At 35.0% G+C, this 17,578-nt stretch overlaps 1 protein-coding gene across 5 annotated transcripts in view; it reads right to left on the bottom strand.

The window, feature by feature from the left end:
- The window catches only part of LOC136032084 (trafficking protein particle complex subunit 2-like), a 29,351-nt gene that overhangs the window by 5,287 nt on the left and 6,486 nt on the right, over positions 1–17,578 (bottom strand). For 3 of the 5 annotated variants that reach the window (XM_065712214.1, XM_065712216.1, XM_065712217.1), the window contains exons 2-3: positions 9,437–9,538; positions 872–1,108 (exon numbers count right to left, since the gene is read on the bottom strand). In XM_065712214.1, coding sequence (XP_065568286.1) covers positions 872–1,108; positions 9,437–9,523 — 324 coding nt within the window. In that variant the 5' untranslated portion in view covers positions 9,524–9,538. Of the gene's footprint in view, positions 1–871; positions 1,109–9,436; positions 9,562–17,578 lie in introns of all 5 variants that reach the window. The other 2 variants (XM_065712215.1, XM_065712218.1) reach the window with 1 other exon arrangement.

Raw genomic sequence — 17,578 nt, 5'->3', positions numbered from 1 at the left:
GTTTTAAGCAAATACACATCAATCAGCTCTTTTATTCTTGAGATGTTATGGGAAATACTTTTATTCTATTCCACTTGGCCCTGTGCTTAATTCACAGACTTAAGCTAAAAATTGTGGTATTAAGGAGGGAATAGCCTTCACATATACTCCCTCCAAATAATATAATATATATTATGCCAAATAATTTCGCCAAAAAATTATGCCAAATATACCAAATAATTTCTAGTCGTCTTTAGTTTTAATTATTGTATAACCTTTTTTTTGCTAGTTCTGTATTAGGATGAAGCATAAAAATTGACAAACATTTTTTCTTATTGCTTAATAAAGAGGGATGTTGCCTATTTTAATTATTGTGTTTCTAGAGTCCTATTCAAGGACTCTAGAATAAAATCAAAAGTTAGAAGTAGTATATAATAAACTCTCCAGTTTTTCATAGAATGTACATTTCTTCTTTTTTTTTTAAAGTTAATTCATCAACACATGATATTTTTCTTATTTAAAAGCTGCAATAAAACCTTGTTCTTGAGAAAAATTTGAAAAGCTTTTTGCTTTTCTAAAAAAAATTTAAAAATGCTAGATGTGACCATTTGTTTCGGGTAGGACACTGTTACCTTACATTGTTCCCTTATACCTTAAAAACCAAATGCCACCATACCAAAGAATTGATAATAGCTTCGATAAATACTGGTTACCACTCTATATGAGGCTTGGCATTGATTATTTTTTTCAAATTGAGTGGCACTCCTGTTTCAGATTAGCAACTAGGCACAACAATGCTAGGTCACAGTATAGTTCTTTTTTTTTCTAAACAGAAAATATTTTCTAGTCGGTAGTTTTCTTGATTCGAACTATCTATAAGTATTTTACGTACCTTGATATAATGTTCATAGGCATCATTAAAGAAGTTCTTAATCCCTTCATCATTCTTAATATCATGGAGCATTATGAATTTGGCATGACTAGCAGTTACAAACGCAGAAACAAACCATTCATTGAACCTATCCACTGTTTTTAGATACATTGCGTTTGTGGATAGCCTTGTTTCATTGATAACATCCAGAGAATTATGCCCAACAAAATGTATTAAATGGCGATGTTCGTCAAAACTCTGGAAAATAAAATAAAGACAGATATATTCCATACTCTAAGGTGTTTTATTATTTTCTTTTTTCGCTTAATCTTGAAGAAGCAGCAATGAGTCAAATTACAAATTAGTATCCCGCGATAAAGTTAACCTAGAACGAAAGAGGACGAACATATAATTGTCATATTCTGCAGAATAGAAAAAATTACAAAAATTACTAAAAAATTACTTAAAAAAAAATAGTTCTTCTCACAGTGTACACGGTGATCCTTATAATTTGCAAGTTGGGCTCTTTGATAGCGCGGTGATTCTTGTTTTATGGACAATTCTCTTGATCTTCCAAGAAGGGGGTGGGGGAGGAAGGAGGGGTTAAAACAGTCTTGGATGCTCTTAAGATATGTTCCATGCAACTAGACTAAATTATTGGGAAAAATGAAGATAAGGAAATAAAACAAACCTGGGTGATCAACAAGGCACGCAATTCCATGTTACCCATGGAACAAAATTAGGCTACCATTTGAGGTGTTTTTACGGACCAGGAAAAAAAAATTAAAAATAATAAGTTGTGGTACCTCTTGTTACTTTTTGACGAAATGTGGTCGATTTTTTAGATAGTATTTTCGCTGGCAAAAAAAATTTTGATCTTGAACCAATAAAGCAAATATTTCATTAATCGATTTGGTAGTTAAATTATCTGCGTACTTCCTGCTGATCATCATAGAAAAGAGCATGGTGGGTCATTCCAAGTTAAACAAACCGGTTTTTAGAGTGCTGCTTACTCAACCACATAAGCCTTGTTATTCAAGTTTAAGACGGAAAGAGGTTCAATATATTAATGATGTGTTTTTAGTTTCAACATGTTATTACTTGGTCACTATTTTGTCCATTCCCTTAATATTCCGCTAACTGGTTCAACTTTTGATAACATTATTAATAAGAAAATATTACAGGAGCTAAAAACGATGTATTTCTTTTTTTAGGCCCTAAAATTTACCAAAACTTTACGACAAATGAGCTCTGGTTGCTGCTCGAGCTCAACATTATGTTATTCTAATGTATATATTGCCCAGATTACTGGGATAAAAATTATATTTCTTTATTTACTGAAAACATGACACTTGAAAGGACAGAGAGAAAAAAAAACGAAGACAGTACAAAACACACAAGAAAACAACATAAAATAAACTCCACTCATTCTGCTAAGACCTTCATCAAGGATGCTTAAATCATTATCATGGTCTAAGTTTAGGAAAGTTTTACTTCCCCAATTGATTCCGTGCTCTCCCATTGCCTTTGCTGTGCTCCTTAGGATTTAACCCATTAAAATGAGCAATATAAATGGAGTTAGGACGCAACCCTGTTTAACTCCTGATTTAATACGAAACTTGCTACAAACATCGCTTCCTAACTAAACTGCACCAATGTTATTCTCGTACATAGCACTTATCACTTTAATGTATTTATCTGGTATACCATAAAAGAATAGGATCTTTGCTAGAGTTCTTCTACTAGCTGAATCAAACATTTGCTTAAATCTATAAATTGAGGACTAAATGGGTTTGCTGACTCAAGCACTTCTTAATTGTTAAACTAAGTGTAAAAGTTCAGTCGACACATCCCCTCCTCTTCCTAAAACCACACTTTTCTTTCTCTTAAAACTTTATCCACAGCGTGTCTAAGTCTAAAAAGTATCATCATACTAAGTAATTTGCTTCCTACAGAAACCAGGCTAATGCCTCTACAATTATCATACTCACTCTTGTCACCTTTCTTATTAAAGTGGTTATCGCTAGGTACTTCCCTTTTTCAAAAATAAGATTCATAATCATCAGTAACTTATCTGTAACCTTGTAACCATCATAATTAAAATAATATCATTTACCACACTATCAGCACAAAGAACCTTAAAATGTTTTAATCCTTTTAGTATTGTCACTAATTCTTCCTCACAAAATAAATCTTCCTTCATATCCAAAGCGTCACAAACTTTTCCACCTTTTCTATATCTTTTCCCGTGGCCCTATCATGGTGTAACACATTCTCAAAATGTTTTGCCCATCTCTCTTTATTGCCTTCCTTATCACTAATTGTGACCACATTCTAAGTCCAGTCCAGATTGACTAATCTCTCTCGATTTATTAACATACCACTACAATATTTTACTGTAATGCCGTCTTGTTGCATCTTCCACATCTTCAGCAATTTTATTGATGCCCTCAACTTCACTCCTCCTTAATTCATATTTTAATGCCTTTTCCACTTTATTTACATTCCTATTACTTCCATACGATCTATCACTTAAATAATACTAGTACAAGCTCCTCCTCCTCTTTATTAAACATAAATCATTTTCACTAATATGTCTAGCTGTGATTTTACCTTTCTTCCCTAAGCCACCATTAGTGACTTCATAAACTATTTTCCTAAGATTCTTCCATCCATCTTCTACACTGTCAAATTTCAGACTCTCCATTTCAATGTTCAACTGTTCCTGGAATGTTTCTCTCAAATTCTCATCCTGGAGTCTACCAACTTTATAGCTTCTCGGAAGGTAGTTACCCTTCCCAAATCTCGGCTTTAGATTAACCTTAAACACTACTAGATTGTTATCTTTGCTTTTGATATAAACAATAGCACTCCTAAACATCCTAGTACCTTGTATCGATCCTGCCAGTCTTCTGTTTACAATAACATAATCAATAAGGTTAGCTGTCTTGCCATGATGCGAACACGATGTTAATTTATGGACTATTTTTTGACCAAATACCGCATTGGTTATAGGTAGATTTTTATATTTACAAAATTGCAATAGTCTGCGACCATTACGGTTTTCTTTTCCTACACCAAATTAATCCAGGCTAGGATACCCTCTATCGCTATTCCTACCAACATATGCATTAAAATCTCCTGATTAAAATACCACATTTCTACCTGGTATCCCGTCTATTTGTTCCTGTAGCTGTAAGCCACTACTGTCTCCATCAATCGGTGCCACAGCAGCAGATGATTTGTCCATAGTGTTCGCTTACCTGGTCGAAAACACTATCGTAACAAAGCAGTTTTCAGACCAGTTATTTGATCAGCTTAAGACCGAATGCTCAAGTCATGATCTTACCATCAACGTAGCCAAGTCGAAGATAGTTCGTTTCAACCCTCTGAAGCGGAATATAGATATGTCTCAAGTCCCTTTCCCAATTGTGAACGAAATAAAAATCTTATGAGTAACTTTCACTAGTGACTGTAGTTTCAGTGCCCATATTAATTTAACCGTCCATAAGGCTAATGCAAGCCTTCAGACACTTACCAAAATGAGGCGTTTTGGGTGTAATACTGAAAGTCTTCTCCATGCCTAAATGTGTTATGTTCACCCGTTGCTCGATTACGCGTGCCCGGTGTGGGGTCCATCTGCTATCCGCACAGCGTACCTATTATGCGACATAGAGTCCGTCCAGAAAAGAGCAACAAGGATTGTACTCCGAAACCGCGACATACCCTATGATCAAGCCCTCGCTAAATTAAATTTATCTCCACTTAAAATCCGGCTTGAACACCTTATTCAGCAATTTAGAAAATCCGTCCTAGCCAATAAGAGCCACCGATCACTACTGCCCAAATCAGCCCCTCTCCAATAGCCGAACTCGGTTACATAATAAACTTCTACCCCCTAAAGTACGAACTAATCGTTACGCCAACTCATTTGTGCCTTTCTTCACATCAATTTTCAATGCTGAGTTGTAGTGTATGATTTTTGTTTAAATGTATGATTTTGTACAAAACTTAATTTAGCTATGCTACGATAGTTTTTAAATATACCAATCTCTCTCTCTCTCTCTCTCTCTCTCTCTCTTATACACTATTATGATTGATACCCTGCATATTTTAGTCATAAAATGAGCGACTAGTATTCTATTATTAATACCTTCCCAACTTAAACAAGACTTAGCAGCTTCCTTGTTCATCATAAACCGTACTCACTCCCAGCCTTTGCAGCCCATCCTTCCTGCCTGAGTATATAAATATATCACCCACTTTCATTTTTCCATCCCTAGGATATGAATTTGTAGAACTCTTAAAAAGACCAGTTCGAAGCGTCTGTATTCGCCAGTTAAAATGTCGATACGGTAGTTATTTTTTAACGTTATAGCATTCCAAGTTGCGATTTTTATATTCTTTAAATCGTTGAAATTATTATGGCCTCAGGAAAAAGCAATGGTCCCAGAACCAGTAAAGGACGGGGACTAACACATCTTCTCGAATCTACACGAAGCGCTTAAGCAGGCTTAGAACCAAACAGCAAGAAGCCCCTGGGACTTCCAGTATGAATGGTGGCTTGGTGCAATCCTGGGCCCATCTTGGTCACAACAAGGTTTTCCAACCTTGGCGATGCTTCTATCAACAAGAGTCAAAATCCCGCACAGACAATCTGGAGCCTAATACCTGCGACTCGTTATATATTCATGCCTACAAATATTATGCTACTACAGGAAGGCAACCCATAATAGATAAATCAGCTAGGAAGAGGTATTTCAGCCCCCCCCCCCAAAAAAAAAAAAAACACCAAAACAGACAAAACACAGAATAATTATCTATCAAACAGAATTATGCTCAAATGCTGTATCGTTTACTAGGCTATAATTTCCTCAAGGGGCGTCATCCCTCAATATCCTTCAGTGCTGTTAGCAGTCGCGGTTTTGGTTAGGAAAGCTCGTGAAAAGTCCACCCTGATTCCACTATGAGACAGCGGATGCAAGATTTCCCTGTCAGGAAATTCGAAGACAGTGCTTGGAGACAAAGATTTGGATTGAAAGTGAGCATGCCATTCTCCTTCAGGGATATCTAAAAGATGGGCTAAGGGCCTGTGGTTACGTTTCTGAAAATAGGCCTGAAAAATGAGAGTGCATTCATTCTTCATAGTTTTCACAGAATTCCGGTCCACAAGAATCTTTTGATGGAGTTCAAGAAATTTGCTGAATTTACTTTTAGTCCTGATATGTAGATTTTATACGATACCGAACCGTGGTTTATGACAATCTCTTCGCAAATTTGACCAAATTTGCTTGGTTCTATGGTGTGACTTGGTCCGAATTGACGAACCCCCTTCGGATGAAATTTTTCTAAGTTTTTCGAACAGAAATAGCACAACTCAGGGCAAAAAAAGAATCCTCGAGGAATGTATGTTCAAGCTAAAGCTTATTTCATCTTTCGAGAAATTAAACGAAATTTACAAAAGGTGAAATGGAATTCAGATCTTATTTGAAAGGAAATCTGAACAAGATATTGAGAACTCCCTGGAAATTTTCTACCATTTTTATCGATTTATTTGGTGCTTTTCTAAGTGAACACTAACTAAAATGTAATGGAAAAAGAAAAGAAAAAAAAAAGCCTTATAGCTGGTACTCACTTTGAAGATTAGTTTGTTCAGACTCGAAGGTAAAGGACAATGCTATGTTATTCAGATTACCTGTTCATATGACGTGCGGTAATAACGGAAACCAGAATCCTTATAAGCAGCTCTGAACCAATCACTAAATATACAATTGAGAACACTTGTTTGTAGAGATTCCTGAGAATCAACTTCCATACAAATTGTAACTAAAATTACCGGCTACTACACACAAAAGCTTTAAACGCTTGAATTTACCTAGACATGAACGAAAAACGTGAGAGAAAGGTGAGAACTGTAGCAAGCAATTTCAGGGGTGGAGGTTTGATATTAGAGTTAAATTTAAGCCTTAGTAAGAGCTATTTCTGAGAGCTTTTAATGAAAATGCCACATTTATTTGAGACAACACTATGCATATTCACGCCACCGTGCCAATATGTGGCTAGCCCACCCTGGTCTGGATTTCCACATATTGACTTCTTCAGGTTGGTCGTAATTTTTAGAGGTTGACTTTGATTCCTTCAGTTTGGTCTTGATTTTTATGGTTGGTGTGGATTTCTATGCACTGGTCATGATTTCTAAGGATTGTTCTGGATTTCCACATATTGATCTCTTAATTAATCTTGTCTTCTATGGTTTGGTCTCGATTTGTAGGGTTGGCCCTGGTTTTATGAGTTCGCCTGGATTTCTATGTATTGATTATGATTTCTATAAATTCGCCTGGATTTCTACATATTGACCTCTTAATTTCTACAGATTGGTCTTGATTTTTAGAGGTTAGCCTTGATTTCTACAGGTTGGTCTTGATTTTCATGAATCCGTCTGGATTTCTTTGGATTGTTGAGATTTCTATAAATTCCTTAGAATTCATATGCATTGACTATGATTTCTATGAACTGGCCTTGGATTCTACAGTTTTTTCTTAATGTCTATGGTTTGGTCTGGACTTCTAGGGTTGACCCCTGATTTTCTTTGAATTTGTGGGGATTTCTATGGATTGCTTATGATTTCTATGAATTCGTCCGGATTTCTATGTATTGGTTAAGATTTCAATCGACTGGTTTTCATTTCTAGAGTTTGGACTCGATTTTATGAGTTCACCTGTATTTCTATGTATTTGTTTCGATTTCTAAGGATTGTTCTGGATTTCTACAGTTTGGTCTCGTTTTTTTTTATTTGTCTCGATTTTTATCAATTTGTCTTGATTTCTATGCATTGGTTATGATTTCTATTAATCCCTCAGAATTTCTATGCACTGGTCATAATTTCTAAGGATCGTTCCTCTTGATTTCATCGCATTGATCTTGATGTCTACGGTTTGGCCTAGATTTATAGGGTTGGCCCTGGTTTTTATGAATTCCTCTGGATTTCTATGCATTGTTTATGATTTCTATGAATCCCCTGGATTCCTACATATTGACATCTTGATTGCTATGTACTGGTCTTGATTTTAGAGGTTGCTCTTGATTTCTAAAGTTTGGTCACGATTCCTTTGAGTTTACCTGGATTTCTAGGGCTTGGTCTTGATGTCTACAGTTTGTTCCAGGTTTCTACATGTTATGGAAAAAAGGAAAAGACTTATTCAAGAAAAGGCTTTTCAAAAAATTCTTTTTAACAGTAAAGGGGATTTTTTTTTAATCACTGGAATTAAGAAGAAAGGGGATGTGAAATGCCAAGGAACATCGCAATCTAATAGTGAAATGGCAAGTTCTCGCTGTTGAAGTAAAAACAATGGTCATTTTTAGTCTATAAAGTTATTTTTGTAGGAAAAAGGTTGAAAAACCCTTAAGTATGATAATATGCGCCAGAGGTGTCGTCAGGCTGGTAGATTGTGCCAAGCTGGCCTCAATTTCCAGGAGTCATCAGAAGAAAAGTTATTGTGAATTTTTCATTAAGTTTAAACAATCGATTCTAATATAAACGGATATTTTTGGAGAAAAATGACCAAAAAATATCTTATGTGTCATAATAGTTCTCAGAGAGTGTCGTGTTCTAGGTATTGAGTGTCAGAAGCTGGGATTTACCATAGAACATCGCAATCTAACAATGAAATGGCAAGTTCCCGCTGATCAAATAAAAACATTGGTAATTTTTAGTTTATAAGGTTATTTTTGTAGGAAAAGGGTTGGAAAACCCTTAAGTGTGATAATGTACGCCTGAGGAAGTCATCGGGCTGGTAGATTTTTCCAACTTAATAACATCCAGAGCTTCTCCAGGAGCTATTCACATCTAAATGCTGAATGTAGTTTTCCTAAATAACTAATTTCTATTACTGGCCCTAGTGAAAGTTGAACAAAATAGTCAAAAGACTTTTTTAAAAGATTTCTGATTCCTCAAAGAGCATATAGTGCATATGAATAATATAGTTAGGCCTAGTATTAGAAGAGAGCACGGAGCAAAAAAAGGATCACAGGTGCATTTTTTTTTTTCTCTTGGGTTGGTTTATAGAAATTTAACAAAAAAAAACAAAAGCCTCTAGGACAAATTCCTTTAAAAAAGAAAAATTATTATTACACTACCTTTTTTAATAAAGAACATGCATCTGCAAATTAGTGTAATCATCAACTGTTTATAAAGTAGCTGTCATAATAAAAAGCATTCTATTTATGAATAATCACAACATCCCTGTGATTGCAGAGAAGTTTAAATCTATTTTTTTTTTTTTGTCAAATGAGAAATGTTGCTTTTATGCATTTTCTTTGTTGGGACTCGGCTTCTAAAGTCAAAACATAATATGGATGCAAAGGCATAATTTACGGAGCTTTTCCACTGAAGCTTTTACTGTCCAAACTACAGTATTCTCTTTCCGTGACCCTAAGTTATATTATAGTTCATTTTATTTTTTTTTTAAGCCAAAGGCTTGTCCCGTTTACTTCAATATACTTCATATACTCTTATACTTCAATCTTGTTTGAAAAAAAAGCAAATATTCATTACAAAAACATAGTGCGTTAAAATTCATTTCTTACCTGTTGGTCTTTTTGATTTCCAATGAAGTTCATTTCATACACAAGTCCCTCGTGTTGACCTACTATCAAAAAATGATATGTACCCATGTTTCCAGATACACTCTGAAAGGAAAACTGACAGTAGGCTGGGCACCAAAAGAAAAAAAAATCCATTACTATTTTTATGAACAAAAACATAGGTTTCTGATGGAAATATAGGCCTAGAGCAAAATTCAAATTTTAAAAGAACAAGAACTTTTATTTTTTATCGACACAACAGATATCTATAAAACTAGTGCAAATAACACAACGGGTAATTTTTTTCAAAAAAGAAAACAAAATTTGAAGCTCCTGCATCTAGATTTTTACTAGGAGATATTTATCCATTCTGTATTCTCAAGATTTCTCATGAGATATTGGGAGAAATATTTCAATAGAGCAATTTTCCGATATTTACATGCTAAGCCCCCGGAAGGCCTTCTAGAAATAGAAATAGCATTTGTTGTGAAAGCAAAGTGATTAGCACAGAGGCGCAGGAAATTAACACTCATTCCAGTCAAAAGATCTTCCTGAAAGCATACAATGTCAAACTTACAGTACAGTTCATCGATAGTACATTAAAATTAAAATAGGACTAATATTAATATTAAAAGACACGACTGATACTGATACAGACATTAATTAATTTTGGCAAGTTGTAAAATGCAATTGCTTTCACTTTAGGACATGTGAAGCTAAACGAAACATGATTGCCTCCACAGTTTGCGCACTTAGGTGACAAATTGCAAGGCGAGCCTCCGTCTGAGACATGGGGACCGACACATCGCGCATATTTTGGTGTTACACTGGAACAAGAAGACTGGATATGTTCAGGGGACCGGCAAATGTTGCAACAACTGGGGGTCACCTTGAACTCGTGAATACGTAGGTTTTCATATCCTACTTTAAGACCAGATCTGGATGCTTCGGCTCTTGACATTGCATCAGAGAATTCAAGTCTGCCGCAGTGGATCTCCCTAGCCTAGAGGTGTCAAAAACACCAGGGCAGGATATCAGGTGAGATAATTCGAAATCGCTTGGAATCCCCTTCAAGAGGCCGTAAAACTTCTTAGTTTGCTCTTTCGCAGAAGAGCCAGTTATCGATCCAGTTACTGACAAACAGAAATCTTCGGCAACTGACTTATCTATATTGATAATCAGTTTGTCACGTACATGACGTATACTAGTGATAGATTCATGACTATTTATCTGATTTATCACAACAACATTGTCAGTTGTCAAACACAACAATAGTAGCATGCGAGTCAGGAATTGCAGGCTTTGGCAGTTGCTGGTAATTCAATTCATAAGCACCCAGTTTTGTCACAGCAACACTGAGTAGTTTTTCCACACAATTAATCTTTGTAGAAAGCCTAGAGTAGGCCACAGCGGGCAGACTGGGAACCTCAGTGGGAGACTTGATAATTTAAATCGGAGCCGACACCTCCTCAGAGTCCGATTTTTTAACAAGGTCAAGAATATCGTTCACATTATTTGTAGAAGCTTTCGTGCCGATGCACCGTGGGCAATTATCATTAGGCGCAACCTTCGCCCAAAATTAATTTTTTGCATTAGCAATAACGCCAGATTCAAAAAAGTCTATAACTGTTTGTGACAATTAATTTGTTTTTCCTTTTTTCTTTAAATACTTGTTTCTTCTCTTTAAAATACGTTCCTTTCAAATATGCAAAAAAGCAACTGACTAAGCAAGAGTTACAACTGAAAAAAAAATATCATTTAGCTTCAAATAAAGCACAAATGATAATCTAACCTTTCAGAGTGCTTGATGGGGGGAGGGGACTGCCACCCTAAATCAATTTTGATAATTTCAGTTCCTTTCAGGTTTAAATCCACTTTTTAATAGCTTCGGTTCATTTTAGGCTTAGTTTCTTCATTCATAGTATTTTCTGCTTGTTTTAAGAGGATCCGAAACTTTAAACATTTGTGACCCTCAATGTCGGCTGACTGCGTGTGTTCCCCAGCGAGAACCTCCAACAGGTACGACTCTAGTTCGGCACTTGTGAAGGGACACACATGCACGGAAAGGGGTAGCATAAATGGGTAGACAGTAACAACGGCAATCAAAGGGATAAAATTAACCCTTGACTGGGCTGCCCACTTAATTGAACAATCTGTCTTTGGCTTTTTTTTTCTACAATTGGCCAATGACTTTGACTTTTCCCACAACTATTCCCTTTTTTTTTTAAATTCAAAAATCAACGGATCTCGGATCAAAGGCAAAGGATCCATCAGCAAATTCTGCGAGGGGACTACTCATCATCAAAACCTACCGAGAATATGATTTGATTATGAACTTTAATCGAAAAGAAAATGGAATTCTGTCGGCAAAGCTTTCAATCAAAGCGGGTTGCAGCAAAGAAAATTTGAAGAGCTGTCAAATTAATCAAATGACATTTCTTTTGAGGCGATTTGAGTAATTTCCTAGCTAGAATATTAGGATGTTTTTAGGGACAACCCTTTCCTAAATTTTAAAAAGGAATTTCTGCTCCGTTTGATTGAAAAAACTAAATTTACATTTTCCAATGATTTAAGTTTCTCTAAAACTAAATATAGCTATCTCCAGCAAAAAAACAAGAGACGTTACAAGGTTTATTTAAGATCTCAAGGGAAGTAGATGTCGGCTTTTATTTGAATTCCTTATCCAAACTCTACAACTTACGGCAAGACCGCCCAATCAATTCTTAACAGTTCGGCCACACAAACTAAAAATATTTACAATGGACGAGATAGGTTGATTCTTTATGGTACCGAGTGAATAGTAATGATCAGCATGTAAGCCCGTGATTCCCCAAGTGGGGCATGACAACATTTTAGTAAGTCTTGGGCATGATGTGCACCCTTAGACTAATTATACTCTAAAGCCTTAATTAAAAAAAAAAAAATTCAGGTGTAAGACGTCACATTCAAATACATGATAGCAATGAAGTTATGCATTGTATAAAAATGTTCTATTCGAAAGTATGTTTCATTTGTATACAATAAGTCTAAAGGATGACCCAAGGATCAAGTTAATGGCTTTTTTAAGCTGCCTTCAGATGAATACAAGTAAAAATTTTAGTAGCAAAATTTTAAGATTACGAGATAGACACCATAACTCTATTTAAGAAGAAGTTTGCTCCAATTTACACGACAAAAGAACCGGCTTTTTATACTGATTCTTAATAATACGATCACTGATAAAATCTCTAGCATAAGAAAATACATATAGGTTTAAAAAGAGAGAAACATCTTCCCAAATTGAGGTGCCATTTTGATAAAAAAAAAAAAAAAAAAAAATAACACTATCAAATTTGACGTGTCTGAAAACGACGGAGTGGAGTTTTAATCCCCTACTTATAAAAACACAAAATTTGGCATATTTGCTAAGAGCAATGGTCATGTTTGTTGTTTTTTCGTTTGTATGTTTACTGTGGTTTTCTACTTCTTTTTTCGGGGGTGGGGGGGGGAGTGTTCAGGGGCGATTGTACTGAGCTAACGGTTATAACATATCATGAAAGGGTTCATTCAATTTGAAATTTGGAATTTTAATGCTGAATTTTTTATGTATCCATTTTGTTCAAAATAGACCAAAGACTACGAGAAGAATTTTTAGACCAAAAAAGTTAAAAGATCCAGAAATTATGTCTTTTGAGATAGACTGTCCCCCAAAGCTTTCAGGGCGAGGGTTGTAAGTTACGTCCTAGGGGCATTTAAGTTTTTATAGAAACGGTGGTCGTAATAAATTCGAAGGGGGGCTCATTGGATAGGTAATCAGAACTTCTAGTGCCCTTTAAGATTCAAAGTGAACAGAGGGTAGATGACCCCCCCCCACACCTCGTATTTACCCGAAATGCATCTGATAAGAAATTTTGAGATGGTCATTTGTTGCCGTAAAAACTTCGAAAAGAGCTCATTCCATTGGAAATTGAAAGGGCTAGTGCCCATTTTATTCGTGAAAAGTGATTGGAGGGCAACTATCCCCCTTGCCCATCAATGCCCCAAAAAACATCTAATCAAAATTTTAAGATAGCCATTTTGTTCAACGTAGTTGAAAAGTCTGGAAATTATGTCTTTGAGGATGACAGCCCCCCCCCCCACAGTCCTCAGCACAAGGGTTGTAAGCTATGCCTCTAGGGCAAATAAGGTTTTATGGGTAGGGTGGTCATAAAAACCTTAGAAGGGCTCATATGACTGGAAATCAGATGTTCTAGTGCCTTTTTTATGATTCAAAGTGATTGGAGGGTAGCCATCCCCCTCCCTAAGTCATATTTTCCGCAAATGCATTGGATAGAAATTTTGAGATAGCCATTTGTTCAAAAATAGTCCAAAGATCATAAAACAAAGCTTTTGGGGTTGATAGAATCCTCCAGAGTCTGGGGGTAAGGGTTTTTTACCCTTATATAAGGGTTTCTGGGGATCCTGTGAATTTTAGAAGGCGTTCATTTGATTGGTCGTTCATTTCCTTTTAAGATTCAAACATGAGGGAGAGTAACTAGCCTCCCCCTCCCTGACATCCTCTTTTTCCAAATGAATTCAATTGAAATTGTGAGAAAGGCATTCTCACAATCTAACATATTGTTGAGATATCCCACAATGTTGAGATAGGCATTCAACAGTCCAATAGTTGTTACTAATAGTCCAAAAATCATATAACAATTTCTTTAGGCTGGACATAATCCCCCAGAGTCCATGGTCAAGGGTTGTAAGTTATTCCCAGGGGAATATAAGGATTTTATGGAATGGTTGGTTGTATAACCTTTGGATCAGATTGAGCTCATTTGATTGAAAGTCGGAAGTTGCTTTGGATCAGATGGAGCTCATTTGATTGAAAGTCGGAAGTTTTAGCGCTATTTTTAAGAGTAAAAAATGAATGTAGGGCAATCAACCCCGCCCCCTAGGCCTATCATTCCCCAAAACATATGCGATCGAAATTTTAAGAGATCTATTTTGTTCAGATTTATTGAAAGGACCAGTATTCATGTCTTTGGGGATGTCAACCTCCCCAGAGTCCTCAGGACAAGGGCTGTAAGATAGGTAATTTGTTCATAGTTTATACATAGTATATGCGATTGTGAAAAGTATGCATGTTTGAACTTTACTTTCCAAGAAGACGAAGGGTATTCAGGTGAGCCTTTCAGAGAATGTCTGAACTAAATCGAAACACATTATGTGCATAAAGATTGTCAAAGTGTGTAAAACAGGAATAGGCTAAGTGAGTATATTAATTTGGGAAATTCAGGAAATGATAAGGGATAGGATCAAAAAGACAATATTTGCATGCAACCAATACTACTACAACTACCACCACTATTATTGCCAGACTACTCCATTCACAGTATTGAGGAGAAATTCGTATCAACCAAAAGACGCTATGTGCATGCAAATTGTCAAAATACCATATCTCAAGAATTGATTTGTGCATTTAAGTTGGAACTTTCAGAGAAAGTTCTTGAAGGGGAAGATCGTCGCACCAAAAGGCAATACATGCATAATACTGCTAATGCTAATGTTACTGCTAAATTTACTACTACTAATACTACCTCTATTAAAACTACTTGTAATGTTTAGAACATTGAGTTGAAAATTTCAAGAAGCATATGAATCTACAGGTTATCAAAAGGACATACCAGCAACAACACTCAAAACAAAACACATTTTAAATGTTTTCACTTTCGTAATTAAAAAATTATCAAAACTTTAAGGACGAAATATCAGTATATGTCAACTAAACTGACAATCCACAGTTATTTGTTTTTTGTTTGTTTTTTTTTTTCAGAAAAGCGCAAACTATGTTTTGGTTATGAGAAGGAACAGGGGTTATCAGCCTTATTCATGTTAATTTCTGCTCGTTTCGAGTTTGACTCGGCTATTTATTGTAATTTCTGTTCGTTTTGAGTTTTATTTATTTATTGATAGTGGTTTGTGGTAGATACACACTTGGAAGATTACTTGACTTTATTTCTGCTCATTTTTGGCTAAATAGAGCTCTATTTTTCTTTGAAAAACTTATTTTGCGAAAAAGTTTTTTAAATTAATTAAAAACAAAAGTTTGGCTACTGACCGTTTTCCTGACGGTAAAAGCATAAGGCCTACTGCGTATTTGCCGCTTTACTAAACCGAATTATAGCACAAATATTTTCTTTTGTACTTATTATAACATTGAAAGTAAAATGAAAATAGCACTGAAACTAGGCCAGGATTTACCATAGGCCCACTAAGCCCTGCGGCTTTAACGATTCCCAAAGTTTTGGGGATTTCTCCCAAAATCTTGAAAAAACTGAGTGGCAAAAACGTTTGGGCCTAGAAGTGTCAAGGCTTTAAATCCATCTCTGAGTGAAACAAGATCTTGAGCTGGTGAGCTGTCAGCAATTAGTATCATTATATATAAATTATTCCGTTTAATTTTATTGGTTCTTGCCAAGACTGTTAAGTTATTTTGAAATAAACAATTACTTTGAAATTGGGAATTTTGAAAAAACTTGAAATTTTGGCAATCAAAAACAAAAAGAAATTAATTTTTTTGAACTTGACGAAAAAAAGTGTTTTGAAGAAAAGTATAGGCCATATCAAACCTAAGATCAGAAGAAATAGAAATTTACAACAGCTCAACTCAAAATAACCAGAAATTACTATTAAAGAATAAATGAAACCCAAAATGAACAGAAATAAAAAAAAAAAATCATAGCTAAAACATACAACAGGTACTAACACAAAATGAATAAATAAAAATTAAAACGAATAAAGCTTAAATTGAATATGCAAATCGAGCTTAAAACAAACAAAAATATTTTGCTACTTAAATATAAATGAAACTTAAAACAAACAGAAATTAAACAAACAATCATAGCAAACATACATACGATAGGTACTAATGTAAATGAATAAATACATTTTAAAACGGGTGAAACTTAAATTGATAATTCAAATCAAGCTTGAAACGAACAAAAATCACTACAAACAAGAATTCAAGTTTTTTCTCTTTCTGTCACTGTAAAATTACTAAAAACGATTTATATTACAAATATTTTCTTCTGTATTTATTAAAACATTGAAAATAAACATAAAAATTACAGTAAAATAAAATTTTGAACTAATGAGCTTTCTGCAACTAACATCATTATATATAAAACATTAAGTTTAATTTTATTAGTTCTTTCCAAGACTGTTCCAGCCAAATATAGTTTCACTACCGAAAAGAATTTGGATACTGCCCCCTTCCCTAACTGTAAAAGTCTAAAGCCTACTGCGTCATTGGTACTTCATTGAAAACCAATTATATTACAAAAATTTTCTTTCCCAGTTATTACAGCATTGAAAATGAAATTAGAATTACAGTGAAGTAAAATCTTGAACTCAATGATGTTTTAACAATTAAAAGTATTATATATCAAACATTCAGTTTGATTTTATTTGTACTTTCCAAGACTGTTCAAGACAAACGTACTTTTGGGTAAGTATAATTTCCCGTTGATTTTGTTCGTTAAACAATTTATGAAAGGTTCCTCTGTGTGGTAAACTCTAAAAGGAGGCGAATTTCTATTTCCTTTAAACTGGTACCCCAAAAGTTGGCACCCATATCTTTCCATTAAAAAGTTGGTGGTAGATAGAGATGGCGGATAGGCTGCTGGCCTACAGTGAATTAAATTTTTTTGCATGATTCCAGCTTAAACAAAGGGCTACATGTTCACCTTTCCGATCCCCAACCAACCAGTTTCTGCAACCTGAACTTAAATGACTTGTATTAAGTCATCAAAATCATAAAGCTAGGATTTAGATCAGTTGGAGGTCCAGAGTGCATTGGACGCCCAAGGCAAGGCTAGCACAATCAAACTTTGAACAATTTGCATAATTTAAACCCCTTGTTACTGGGGCTGGCTGGTTCATCTTATCCATTGAAACATGATAATGTGACATTTGGGTTATGATTTAATAGAAACAGAATTATTGAACAAGGGTAGAACTTATAATTAGACAGTAAACATTAAAATTAAAAACAAGAGACTTTTTTTCTACAAATAGTAGCTAATACTTGAATATCTTGGTTTCACATTCAGAAGCCTTTCTCAACAGGAAAAATAAGAAAAAAACTAGCTTGAACAAATGAAATATGCGCAAATAAGGAAA

Source organism: Artemia franciscana, chromosome 10, assembly GCF_032884065.1.
Source record: "Artemia franciscana chromosome 10, ASM3288406v1, whole genome shotgun sequence".
In the NCBI taxonomy this organism is placed as follows: Eukaryota; Metazoa; Arthropoda; class Branchiopoda; order Anostraca; family Artemiidae; genus Artemia; species Artemia franciscana.
This window is presented reverse-complemented; position numbering and strand designations above follow the sequence as displayed.